The sequence below is a fragment of the Megalobrama amblycephala genome, linkage group LG12 (assembly GCF_018812025.1).
Source record: "Megalobrama amblycephala isolate DHTTF-2021 linkage group LG12, ASM1881202v1, whole genome shotgun sequence".
NCBI classification, from domain to species: domain Eukaryota; kingdom Metazoa; phylum Chordata; class Actinopteri; order Cypriniformes; family Xenocyprididae; genus Megalobrama; species Megalobrama amblycephala.
The window spans coordinates 12,238,393-12,250,786 of record NC_063055.1 but is presented as its reverse complement, the minus strand read 5'-3'; the positions used below and the strand labels follow the sequence as shown (position 1 = coordinate 12,250,786).

General features: G+C 36.2%; 1 protein-coding gene across 2 annotated transcripts; it reads left to right on the top strand.

Annotated features, from left to right (window-relative positions):
• The first annotated feature begins 3,402 nt into the window (after positions 1 to 3,402).
• On the top strand, positions 3,403 to 12,075 carry zgc:153738 (uncharacterized protein LOC558115 homolog). Of its 2 annotated transcripts, XM_048210458.1 has the most exons (20): positions 3,403 to 3,655; positions 3,933 to 4,260; positions 4,349 to 4,468; positions 4,549 to 4,734; positions 4,834 to 4,905; positions 5,170 to 5,375; positions 5,761 to 5,845; positions 7,644 to 7,748; positions 7,935 to 8,010; positions 8,097 to 8,203; positions 8,418 to 8,504; positions 8,668 to 8,729; positions 9,436 to 9,518; positions 9,679 to 9,786; positions 9,908 to 10,107; positions 10,197 to 10,283; positions 10,376 to 10,553; positions 11,324 to 11,436; positions 11,542 to 11,562; positions 11,865 to 12,075. In XM_048210458.1, exons 1-20 carry the CDS (start codon positions 3,645 to 3,647, stop codon positions 11,982 to 11,984), a joined length of 2,355 nt encoding a protein of 784 aa, XP_048066415.1. In that variant the 5' UTR covers positions 3,403 to 3,644; the 3' UTR covers positions 11,985 to 12,075. The 2 variants fall into 2 exon arrangements, with proteins under 2 accessions (XP_048066415.1, XP_048066414.1); XM_048210457.1 differs by having other exon boundaries at positions 11,324 to 11,562.
• Positions 12,076 to 12,394: the final 319 nt, after the last annotated feature.

Sequence of the window (12,394 nt, the reverse complement as noted above, 5' to 3'; positions counted from 1 at the left end):
TTTTCTTTAATTCTAACTACTTGCTTTTATTTTTTTTACTGTGGTTTTTGTTCTGTCTTTTTGTAGCTTTTTGTGATGTCCAGAGTTGATCTGATTGTCTGAATATTTTGTTGTCACCATTATTGAATTCATACGCTGATTGCTCATGTCTGTGTTTGTCAAAATAACTTTCTTACGCTCTCGTTTTTTTTAACGTTCAATAGTCTAACTGATTTTTGATATGCAGGTTCATGCAGTTTGAAACACCGTTTATGAACAGAGCCCATAGTTTTTTATTAAATAAATAAACACATGTATGTAGCTAACATAGCCTATATACATGTGTGCATTATCACTTCCTCAGTGATGACATTCACATTCACCTTGACAACGATCCCTTACGGCATCAATGCACTTTAGCCATGTTCGTCATGTGTCAGGGGAATGTTCTTAGAACACTAATCCGAGTTATATACCTTGTGTTCTCTTCTTTTTAAAGAACGTCAAAAGATGCGCTTGAAGCGTTCTCCTGATCCTTTCGAACAAGCGCGAAAAATGATGAAAGCTCTGAGTTCTGATTGGTCAATCGCTGTTAATAGTTTAATTATCATACAGAGAATTAAAAATTGTTTACATTAGATTTACAAAATATACATAACACTGTTAATCTAAAGGGGATGGTAAGGGGGCATTGTGGCTTTACAGAGGGGGATGCTTTTTGTGATTTTTTTTTTTTTTTTTTTTTTTTTTTTTTCAACAAGGGGGATGCCATATGCATACCTGCCTACACTCAAAAAAATGAATTGTTGGATTTACTTAAAAAATAAGTGTCAAGTGGTTCCACGCAACAATATTGAGTAATTTGTACAAAAAACTATTTAGTTGAATGAACAAAAGAAATTCAAGTAAAACTGACAAAATTTCTATGAGTAAATACAAATCATTTGAATGTCACTGTTACATAAAATTTATATGTGCAGTTTACTTAATAATATTATGTTGATTACGTAAGGTGAACACATTTTTTTTTTTGAATAATCATTTAACCTCCTGAGACCCAGAAAAAAACGTTTTTTTTTTTTTTTTTTTTTTTTTTTTCACGTCATTATATTGTTTAGAGCATAAGAAATAAATGAAAAAATAACATTTTTGAAAAATTATATTTTATTTGTTATGCTGTGTCCTCTGTAGTGGACAGCAGGAATAAGTTGTTTAAAAAATAAAATGACATGTATATGCAAAAACAATGGGATTTTTTTTTTAATCACCAATTAATTTTTAGGCTTCAGGATTGTTTTTAACCAAACTTTGCATAAAGATGATTCTCAACTATGTTATGAAAGATATAATGGAATTAATTGATATACTATTTTACTTTATGCAATATGTGAGTAAAATAGCCATACGTGGGTTTTCCCATTCAATACAATGTATCTATACACTGTATCTCATTTGCATATTAATGTATTCTTGGAGCAACATGCAATGAAAAAAGAAGTATATAATTTTATATAATTTCTTTCCCTTTTCACTTGTTGTATCTCCTAAAATGCCTGATAAACTTGATTTAAAGGATTAGTCCACTTTTAAATACACTTTTCCTGATAAATTTACTCACCCCCATGTCAAGCCTACGCCTTCCCTATTCTACTTACGGACATTCAGCGTAAGCGTTATGAAGAATGCGGAAGCGGAAAGTACGTTCAAGGCGATATTTTGTTTATAAAGCATAAACAGTTGTATTTTTTTCGAAAATGACCGATCGTTTTGCTAGAGAAGACCCTTATTTCTCATCTGGTATCGTTTAAAGCCCTTGAAGCTGCACTGAAACTGTAATATGGACCTTCAACCTGTTGGTAGCCATTGAAATACACTATAAGGAGAATAATCCTGGAATGTTTTCATCAAAAACCTTAATTTCTTTTCGACTGACGAAAGAAAGACCATCTTGGATGACATGGGGGTGAGTAAATTTATCAGGAAAAGTGTATTTAAAAGTGAACTACTCCTTTAAGTCCTGTTGTCCTCTACAGAGGTCATGTATGAAATCAATGTCCTGTTTCGTAACAGAAAGTCATATTTTGATTTGAAACCCCAGATGTTGATTTATAACAAACAATTTGAAAATGAATCCGATTTAATGATAAATACAAAATATTATATTTCCATAAGAGTGCTAATTTTCATTTTCAGTCATATTTAAAGACTAAGAAATTGTTGTTGTCATGGCGAAACCTCTAAAAAACTGGAATCTCTGCAAAGCCCTGAATGCGCTCTTTACAGGACATCCAGACTTAAAACTGTGACATATATGATGTCAGAGAAAATCACTAAAATATAATGTCCACTACAGAGTATAGAAATCTACTCCCGGGTCCTAGAAGGTTAGAGAGGACACAACATATCAGAATGCAGCCCCTCACCCCATAATGCACTCAAAAAATAACTAATTGAACAAACTCAATTGAATTGAGAGCAGAAATTTCATCCTATAAACATGCATATATGAGTGCACACAGCCTAAACACAGGCGACACTCTTCTGCATGATGGTAACCACAAAATTCAAAAACATTACAGAAACTACTCTAAATGTCCAACATAACTGAACATTAAACACTAACATAAACTAACAACATCTTTCCCTTTACTGAAAAACATATAAAATAACACTTTAATCCCTAAATTTACTCTACTAATGCAGTCTCTTGCAAAGCATGCTGGGAACTACGGATCCACTGCACAGTTAGTTATGTCAACAATAATGTGTGCGTTTCACACAGCAATGTTAAGTTGACTGAACAAACACTTACTAAGTAAAGCTGACAATACTCAATTTTAGTAGAAACAATGCAGTTAAATTACGTTCATGTAGTTACATGAGTTTTTTAAGTAATGTGAACAAGGGTGGTTTGAGTGAAACTAACAACAGTGAAAGTTCATTTTGAGTGTATGCATACAAAAGCTTTAAGTAGCCTAAATAGTTTTGCTTAAAACATTTTATTTTTTTGTAATAAAGCTGATTCTTGAATTTAACTCTATTAACCCTATATGTTAAATGCCTATTTAAATCGAGGAGTCTTTGACTCTTTTCCATCCTGATAGGGCTGCACCTGCCATTCGTAAGGTGTTTCTTAAGTCGCCTCGTTTACATTTGGTTTTCCACTTGTTCTTCCACTTGAAGGCAGGAATTAGCTATAGGCCTTAAACTCTCCGTTAAGTAAAGTGTAGTCGCATAATATGGCGTAATAATTTACCTTTTTACCCCATATATATATATATAATTTTTTTATTTTCATTTATTTTTAATTTTAAGTAAATGTCAACATCATGTGTACAGGAATGATGCTTGTCAGGTAAAACGTTGACGTAATTCAGTCACCGACCCTGTTCGACATTTGATCTTCTTCCGTTCTGCATAAGCGTTACCTTAGAAACAAGTTGACAACAACTTTCAGCCAAGTTAGCCAGGCATGCTTACGACGGTCTGCTGTAGAAATGTTTCATTTAAGATTCACATTGCTTGTTTTCGGAAGTGTCGTTCTAGCTATCAACTTCATCTTTACCTCAGAAAAGTTTATGTTTTAACTACAGACTCGTCCAGAGAACATGTTGTAACTTAACTCCTGCGATTCAAAGGAACCGTTTAGCGAGTTTTATCAAACGATGTCGCACAGGTTTGTAGGCTGAAGTCACAGCAAAAGTGCTTTCAAATGTGATTTCAAGTAAATATTGTTTTTAAAAAATGTAAATTGTCGCAGTCTTGCTATTATTATTTATTTAGCACTAAATCTTGTGAAATCTCTGTGTCAGAAATTCTTAATATTTTTAAACGTACAGTCCCATACAGTCTGTTTAATCTAATGTTAAGATATTGTTTAATTTCATTAAATTGCTAGTAGCTTAGCTTGTTCACAACAATCCAATGAGTAAGACACAGTTTGTCTCCAGCAGCACATACAATAAACTCTGGTTTGAAGCTCATGAGGAGCTCAGCTGTTTGCTGGCCCAAGAACTCCCAGAAGAACCTCTCCGCCCTGAGAGAGACAGAGTGGTGTTCTTCCAAAGGCTCGCCACCTTGTACGTCCGCTATGTTCAGATCTTCAGGCAGCTGGAAGAGGCCTATGACCAAAGCGTTCACCCCCAAAAGAGGCGTGTGATTAGGCAGGTGCTGGATAGTGTGATGGGACGTGTTCTGGAGCTCAAGAACGAAATGGTGGAAAAGGAATTTTCAGAGTACCACTATATGGATGACATCATCCAGGACCTGAAATTAACCCCTGTGAGTTTGGCTAGAGGGTAACTTATGCTGTAAACGAATTTAGAAGTGTATTTAATAAATCTTCATTTAAATCTCATGTTTGTCAAAGGAGGACCTTGAGATCCCAATTCCCAGGTATTTCATTTGTGAGCGGAACGAAGTGCTGCAGGACAGAGAAAGAATGTTTGCTGCTATATTAAACCAAATGGATGTTACAGAAAAGACAGGAGTGAGTTGCTTGTGTTTCATCATAAATGACAATAGTTGGATTGTTTCATACTCTAACATGACTTCTCTTGCCTCTCCCAGCCTCAAGTAATGCGTATGTTGACTCTGGAGAGGGCCATTAAAGTCATCCAAGTGGCTGAAAGAGCACGGCAAGGCCGACTAAGGGCAAAATTCATGAGAGAGATCCATAGAGACTCTGAGAGACAGAAGAAAGCTGACGAACAAGAGGCAGTTACCACTGACCAGGCTGCAGTTTGTATCCAGAAGGTGTAATATACTATTATGTCTACACAAAATAGTTGTATTTTAGCTAATAACTATTAGGAATACAGTACATTTCTTAAACTAATTAAAATCTCTGTTAAGGTGTGGAGAGGCTTCATGCAAAGGAAAATGACAAAAAGGCTGCGTGAGGAGGAAATGATATTCCTTGGAATGGTAAGATAAATTGTCTGTGCTACTGTTCATGAGTTTGGGATTAATAAGATTTTTAAATATTTTTGTTGTATTTATGAGATCAAAAATACAGTAAGAACAGTAATATTGTGAAATATTACAATTTATATATATATATATATATATATATATTCATGATTCTTTGATTCTTTGAACATATGTTTGATTTGATTCACCACCATGTTGCAGCCAGTAGATGGAACTCTAATACTGTTTCATGTGATTCTGTGGCTGTGCCATCTTCAGGCCATGGATCCAAAACTGTCCTATCCATCCCAAAACGAGCTGGCTGCTCAGAACAACAAGACCAACAGGCGGACCAGGCAAGAAGAACATGAGGATGACTATCAGAAGTCCATCGGATCTGTTATATATCAGCTCAGGGAGGTGGAGGGCCCAGAAATGAAGGAGACCATGAAAGATCAGATTCGACAGTGGTTCATAGAGTGCCGGTGAGTGGGATCTCGTGCCAATGGCTGCACACAACCATGAATCACCATAAAAATCATATAGGCTTTATGTCGAGCATCACAAACGGGATCAAACAGTTAACCTAGCTGTTTTAATCAATTTTAATATCTGAATGTTAGTAAGAAGAAGAAAAATAAAAAAACTTTTAGATATCAATCTGTATATGCAATGTACATCAGTTATGCTTATCTTTGGTAGCTCCTCTGAAGGCATATTGAGTAAAACAGCTCTATATTTAACAAAGCACATACAAAAGACCTGAAGCCTGTTTTACAGAATATGGAAGTTTGTTACACATAACACCCATTACCTTAGTGTTTTAATGAGCATCTTTTACCAACATGTAACATGAGTCCTTGTGAATAGTGATGCAACAGGCTCATTTCCTGACTACCCAGAGGAGGAGGATGGAGGTTCAGCTCTTATATTCGCAGAAAAAACACCTGAGGAGGTAAACGTGTTCACATAATTAGTAATATAAGTCAATATATGTTTATATTTGACCAAAAACTATATATAGAATAGGCTCAGAATAATTACAGTCTCAGCGTAATTGAGTACACCCCCTTTGAAAAGTAACATTTAAAACAATATCTCAATGTACACAAAAACAATTTCCAAAATGTTTTCCAAATAAGTTTATATAACATCTGTTTAACTTATAACATGAAAGTAAGGTTAATAATATAACTTAAATAAATTTTCATTTTTACTCAAATTAGGATGATGCAAAAATGAGTACACCCCACTGAAAGTCTCTGAAGTAAAGCTAAATTTTAGACTACAAATGTCTAATTTAACAAGAATTCAAGCACAGGTGAGTCTAATTATTCATTACACAGGTGTCCAGCAGACAGTTGACTATAAAAGGGTGTTAAAACCCCTTCCCATTTCATTCTGTCAGCAATGGCACCAAATGAAAGAGAAATGCCACAAGACCTGAGAAAGAAAATAATTTCTTTACACCAGAAAGGTGAAGGCTACGAGAAGATCAGCAAAGCTTTACTTATCAGTCAGAATACTTTAGCAAAAGTGGTACAAAAATTTCAAAAAGATGGAACTGCAACCAGATGTCCAGGTCGTCCACGGAAGTTAACACCTCGACAGGAGCGTGTTCTGATGAGAAGAGGTGAACATGCAAGTTCACTGCAGTTATCTAAAGAAGTAGAAAGCCAAACTGGAGTGACTCTTTCCCATGACACAATACGGCGTACACCGCAGCGGAATGGCATGCATGGGTGTCGTCCACGAAAGAAGCCTCTCCAAAAGCCCAGGCACAAAAAAGCCCACCTAGAGTTTGCCAGGGCCCATGCTGACAAAGATGAAGACTACTGGGATTCTATGCTCTGGAGTGATGAGACCAAGATAAATGTTTTTGGAACTGATGGCTTCAAAACTGTATGGCGTCGCAAAGGTCAGGAATACAAAGAAAAATGCATGGTGCCTACAGTGAAACATGGTGGTGTCAGTGTCCTTATGTGGGGCTGCACGAGTGCTGCTGGTGTCGGGGAGCAGCATTTCATTGATGGCATCATGAATTCACAGATGTACTGCTCTATATTGAAAGAGAAGATGCTACCATCCCTTGGTCGTCGTGCACTTTTCCAACATGACAATGATCCTAAACACATATAAGGCCACTGTTGGATTTCTGAAGAAGAACAGGGTGAAAGTGATTCATTGGCTCCTGATCTGAACCCAATCGAACACCTATGGGGAATTCTGAAGAGACAAGTTGAGCGTCACTCTCCAACCAGCATCCAGTCTCTAAAAGAGGTCATTTGAATGGAAAAAGATAGATGTTGCAAAATGTTGCCAACTTGTTCATTCCATGCCTAGAAGACTTGGTGCTGTCATTAAAAATCATGGAGGCCATACAAAGTACTAGTTGTAGTAGTTTTTGTTGTGGGGTGTACTCATTTTTGCATCACCCTAATTTGAGTAAAACTGAAAAATGTGTAATCTAAGTTATATTATTAACCTTACTTTAATGTTATAAATTAAACAGATGTTATATTGAACTCAGTCTTGTTTTGGAAATTGTTTGTGTTCATTGAGATATTGTTTAAAATGTTGCTTTTCAAAGGGGGTGTACTCATTTTGTATGAGCACTGTATATCTTTTTGGGATGTTCTAACATCCTGTTCAGTATTCTTATGATTATGATAAAATGAAGTTGGAATTTACAGTATGAAGTGTTTGTAATGTTTTTATTGACAAAATCTGTTGTGTCAATGTCTGGATTAAAGCTGGCAGAAGAGCTGGCAGCAAAAGAGGAGGAAGATGCCAACAAAAAGCCAAAGGGCAAGGAGGAGATAAAAGAAAAAGGGAAGAAAGGGAAAATCGAAGACGAGGTAAGAATTGAGGAGAGGACTTTCACTTAAAGTGACAGAAAACCAATGAAAAAATTCTAAACAGGAAAACACTGAAAAGAACATCACTAAATACAGTATGAGTGCCAAGTATCTTTACTGTATTTCTCATTGAGTGTAGTTTCCCTTGTTTTTCCTGTTATTTCACATATAACTGCATTGTCACAGGAGGAAGAGCCTGGACTGAAGATGCTTCCATCTGCCTATCTGGCAGATATCGAGAAGCAACACAAGACATTTTCTGGTAAGGAAAATTGAAGAATGAAACATTTACAATACCAACATATCAGTGTCAAAAGAAAGGGTGTGACTATCTCATCTGATCTGCAGAGGTTTGGCAAAACAGAAACGAGTCCAAGAATTTTAGTCAAAGGCACGAACTGGAGCTGATAAAAGAAGAGAAGAGAAAAGAGATTGAGGTGGAAATAAGAAAACAGGTGACTGATTGAATGCCTTATAGCTTGTTATAAAAGACTGCTACTGGTGTTGAACTGCTCTTTGCTTACGTGCTGTTTTTCATTTGCTGCTGTTTTTCTTTTCAAAGTTTCCTTATGATCAAACATTGGAGGCCACATGTCCCTGACAATTATTGTCATTTTTATTAAAGTTAATCCTAGCTTTTAGAGACATTGGTTTTTGTTGCTTGTTCAGGTGGATGAACTGATGAGACAGGAGCTGGCTAATTGGAAGCTGGCTGTGGATAAAGAAAAAAGCGGAAAGGTCAAGGGTGCTGCAAAGGTACAGTAAATCACTTCTGTTTACAAGGATTTATTGAACATCAGAGAGATTGAAGGGATGTCTTACGTTACATATTATAAATGAAGAAACTGAAAATGATGTTACCTCTTCCTGCAGCAGGCATTATACTGTCTTTATGCACATTTTGTTTCTGACTATGCAGAAAAAGAAGGCATCAAAAAGTGGAAAGAAGAAGAAGAAGGATAAAGACCTTACAGCGGATAGGTTTTTTAGTTATTGTTTAGTTGTTTGGAAGTTTGTATTTGGAAGTTTGGAATTCTCCACTGTTAAATGGATAGTTCATGACTTTAATTACTACATGATGTTTCAAACCTGACTTGACTTTCTTTCTTACATGAAACACAGAAGGATAAAATTCAAATAATTGTATCGGATGTTTATTTTTAGGCCATAAAAGATGACTAAGGCTTTCAAACTTCAAAAAACACACAAAAGCACCATAAACATGGTCCAGAATATTTATCAGAAATTCACATTTTTTTGTTCCACAGAAGAAAGAAAGTACAGGTACAGGTTACAGGAGTATGAGTACATAATTAAATAATGATTGAATTTTCATTTTTGGGTGAACTTACCCTTTAAATGTTAAATAATACACAGCATTTTAGAATGATTTCTGAAGAATCATGTGACACTGATGACTGGAGTAAATGCTGCTGAAAATTCAGCTTTGCAATCACAGGAATAAATTACATTTTAAAATATATTAAAATAGAAAACAGTTAATTGTAATTATTAATTAAATTATATTTACTTTTTACTGTATTTTTGATCAAATAAATGCAGCCTCGGTGAGCACAAGACACTTAAAAAGATAATATAAAAACATTTTAAAAAAATCTTACCACCACCAATCTTTTGAATGGTAGTGTATATTGAACTCTATGCTAACTCTTTTTTTTTTTTTTAGGACCACCGAGTCACTGTTTGAAGAGCTGGTTGAACAGGAATTGCTGAAAAAGGCAGATAATGTTAAACTAAAAGATTATCTGGGTAATTTAATTTATGGTGAAAAAAGCAAACACTTCTAATGCTAGTTTGACCCTTTCAGAAGTTTAAATGGGTTCAAAATGTATATACATGTATATACAATTTAATAATCATATTCACAACCATTATAACACATCTGGACTCATCTGCTCTGTTATTAAAGGGGACTATAGCTACCTTGGCACAACTCTACGACAGTCTGACATTGAGCCTATGCCATCTTTATCTGATGTTCGGCAAGTTGTAGCCCTTTATGCTGTCTTACCATTAGGTGAGTGAATGAATCGCTCAGGATTTACATATTTTTACTTCAGAAATGCCACTGCAACATAAACTTCTTTATATGTTGGCTATATATGGCCAGCTGAAAACATTTCCTTGTTCTACACTAGGTTCTCAAGCAGTTCATGAGAAGGCTCCCCTGGTGAAGACTATCCTGCTAGTAGGGCCATCAGGGGTGGGTAAGAAAATGTTGGTCCATGCCATCTGCCAGGAGACAGGGGCCAATCTGTTCGACTTTTCACCTTTAAACGTGGCTGGAAAATATCCTGGCAAGAGTGGATTGCAGATGATGCTGCATCTGGTGTTTAAGGTAAAGTTTAGTTTGATATTGGCCTAAATCTGCAAAACTGGCCTGATAAGTATTGATATTTTGATGTGTTTTGACTCTATTTGGCGCAGGTTGCCAGATTGATGCAGCCCTCTGTAATATGGATTGGAGATGCCGAAAAGATGTTTTACAAAAAAGTACCAAAAGATGAGAAGGAGGTAAAAAGTGTAACCTACTTGTGTGATCTGTTTAGTGGGGAAATGATAACTAATGAGCTGTTACATTGGTTTTAATTCTGATGCATACACAGTTAGATCCAAAACGTCTGAAGAAAGATTTGCCCAAAATCCTCAAGTCCATCAAAGGAGAAGATCGTGTTTTAATCGTAGGAACGACAAATGATCCACACAGTGCAGACCTGAAATCCTTGTGCAAATTCTACAATAAGATCATACTCATACCTCGACCAGACTATGCATCAAGATATGGTAGGCTAATTTTATAGATTTTGTCAGCAAATAGCAAATCATTAAGATTCTATGCTGTTTTGATGCTCATTTCTTACTATTTTCAATGTTGAAAACTGTTGTGCTGCCTAATGTTTTTGTGGAAACCGTGATACATTTTTTCAGGATTCTGAATAGAAAGTTCAAATTTGAAATAGAAATCATTTGTAACTTTATAAATGTCCTTACTGTCACTTTTGATCAATTTAATGCATAGCTGAATAAAAGTGTTAATTTCTTTAAAGGTGCTCTAAGTGATGTCACACATTTTTAGGCCAAAACATTTTTTGTCACATACAGCAAACATCTCCTCATTATCCGCTAGCTGCCTGTCCCCTGAACACACTGTAAAAAAACACGGTCTCTGTAGTCGCCACAAGCTCCGAAAAGGGCAATGAAAACAAACTGGTGCAGCCTGGACCACGAAACATAATAAACACGCTTCAGCCAATAACCGACAAGAATGATTTTAAATGCGCGTTCATGACTGTTTCAGGAAGCGCGGAGGGGAGGGGGAGGAGGAGGAGGAGGAGGAGGAGGAGGAGGAGGGAGGGTCCAGCTAGCCTCTGTTTTGTTTGACAACACTTCGAACGTCAACAGGAAGTTACATCCACCCAGGATCACTTAGAGCACCTTTAAAAAACAAACCATGTTGACACCAAAGTATTGTAAATCTAAAAAATAGTGTATAAATAAAAGTATAATAAGCAAAATTGCAGTGTTTCCAATCATGCATCTACATATTTTCTCAGTAATGTGGAAAGAGCTGATACAAAAGAATGGAGGAGAAGTAACCCGTGACCTGGACCTCAGTTCTCTGGCAAAGATCTCTGACGGCTACACACAGGGTCACATGGTGCAGGTGGTGCGTAGCATCTTGACTGAAAGGCGCATTCAGCAGTTGCCTAAACGTCCACTTATTGCTTCAGAGTTTGTGCCTCCACTTGCTAGAATTGACCCTGTGTTTCAGGAAGAAGAAGAGGCACTAAAAGTAAGTAAAATCTATCAAATGTCTGATAGCATGGCTTCTCACTGCACACTGAAGTTGATAGCTAACTTGAAAAAAAGATTTTGATTGATAGTCTCAACCTGTGAGCGAAAATACCCTCATGATATTCATTTTTATTTCCAATTTTCTCTATTTTTGACCCCCCCCGTGCCACAAGTGCTGCTGGTTTTCTTTCCTATATTACATATTTATCATTCCATGCACCTTGTTGGTTGTGAAGTTGCACCAGATTAATTACATCACTCTCATCAATTTTCTCTTTTGCATTTTTTTTTTTTCCACAGAACTGGTATGCCAAGACTCCCCTTGGAAGGAAGAGAATTAAAGCTGCCTCAGGGAAAGAGGGTGATGAAGAGCCCCCAAAAACAGGAGGCAAAGGCGGCAAGAAGAAAGGAAAAAAGTAACAATATAAATGTTAACATGATCAACCACAGTAGCACATTTCCCTGCCTTGACCAATAAATGTATTGATTTGCTTATGCCATCATTATCTTATGACAGTATACATATTTTTTTATTCCCAAATCCAAATTGAGGAGGTGGCGCAACAGGGTTTGTGGTTCTATAAATACACAGATACCATCCTCCATTTAAGAGCATGTGAAACACAGTGTGAAAAACATGATCAGAGGGCTTGTCGTATCTAACACATACTGTACTTCTCCGCCCTCAACAAACTTGCATAAAGCCTGTGCATTTTTATAACTGTCAAAAACTGTAAATGCTAGCTTAAGCCTCAAAAGCAAAGAAATGATGATACATTATTCTGATATAACAATCAGATATATGATAGCAGCTCGGGATAAATTTAGAT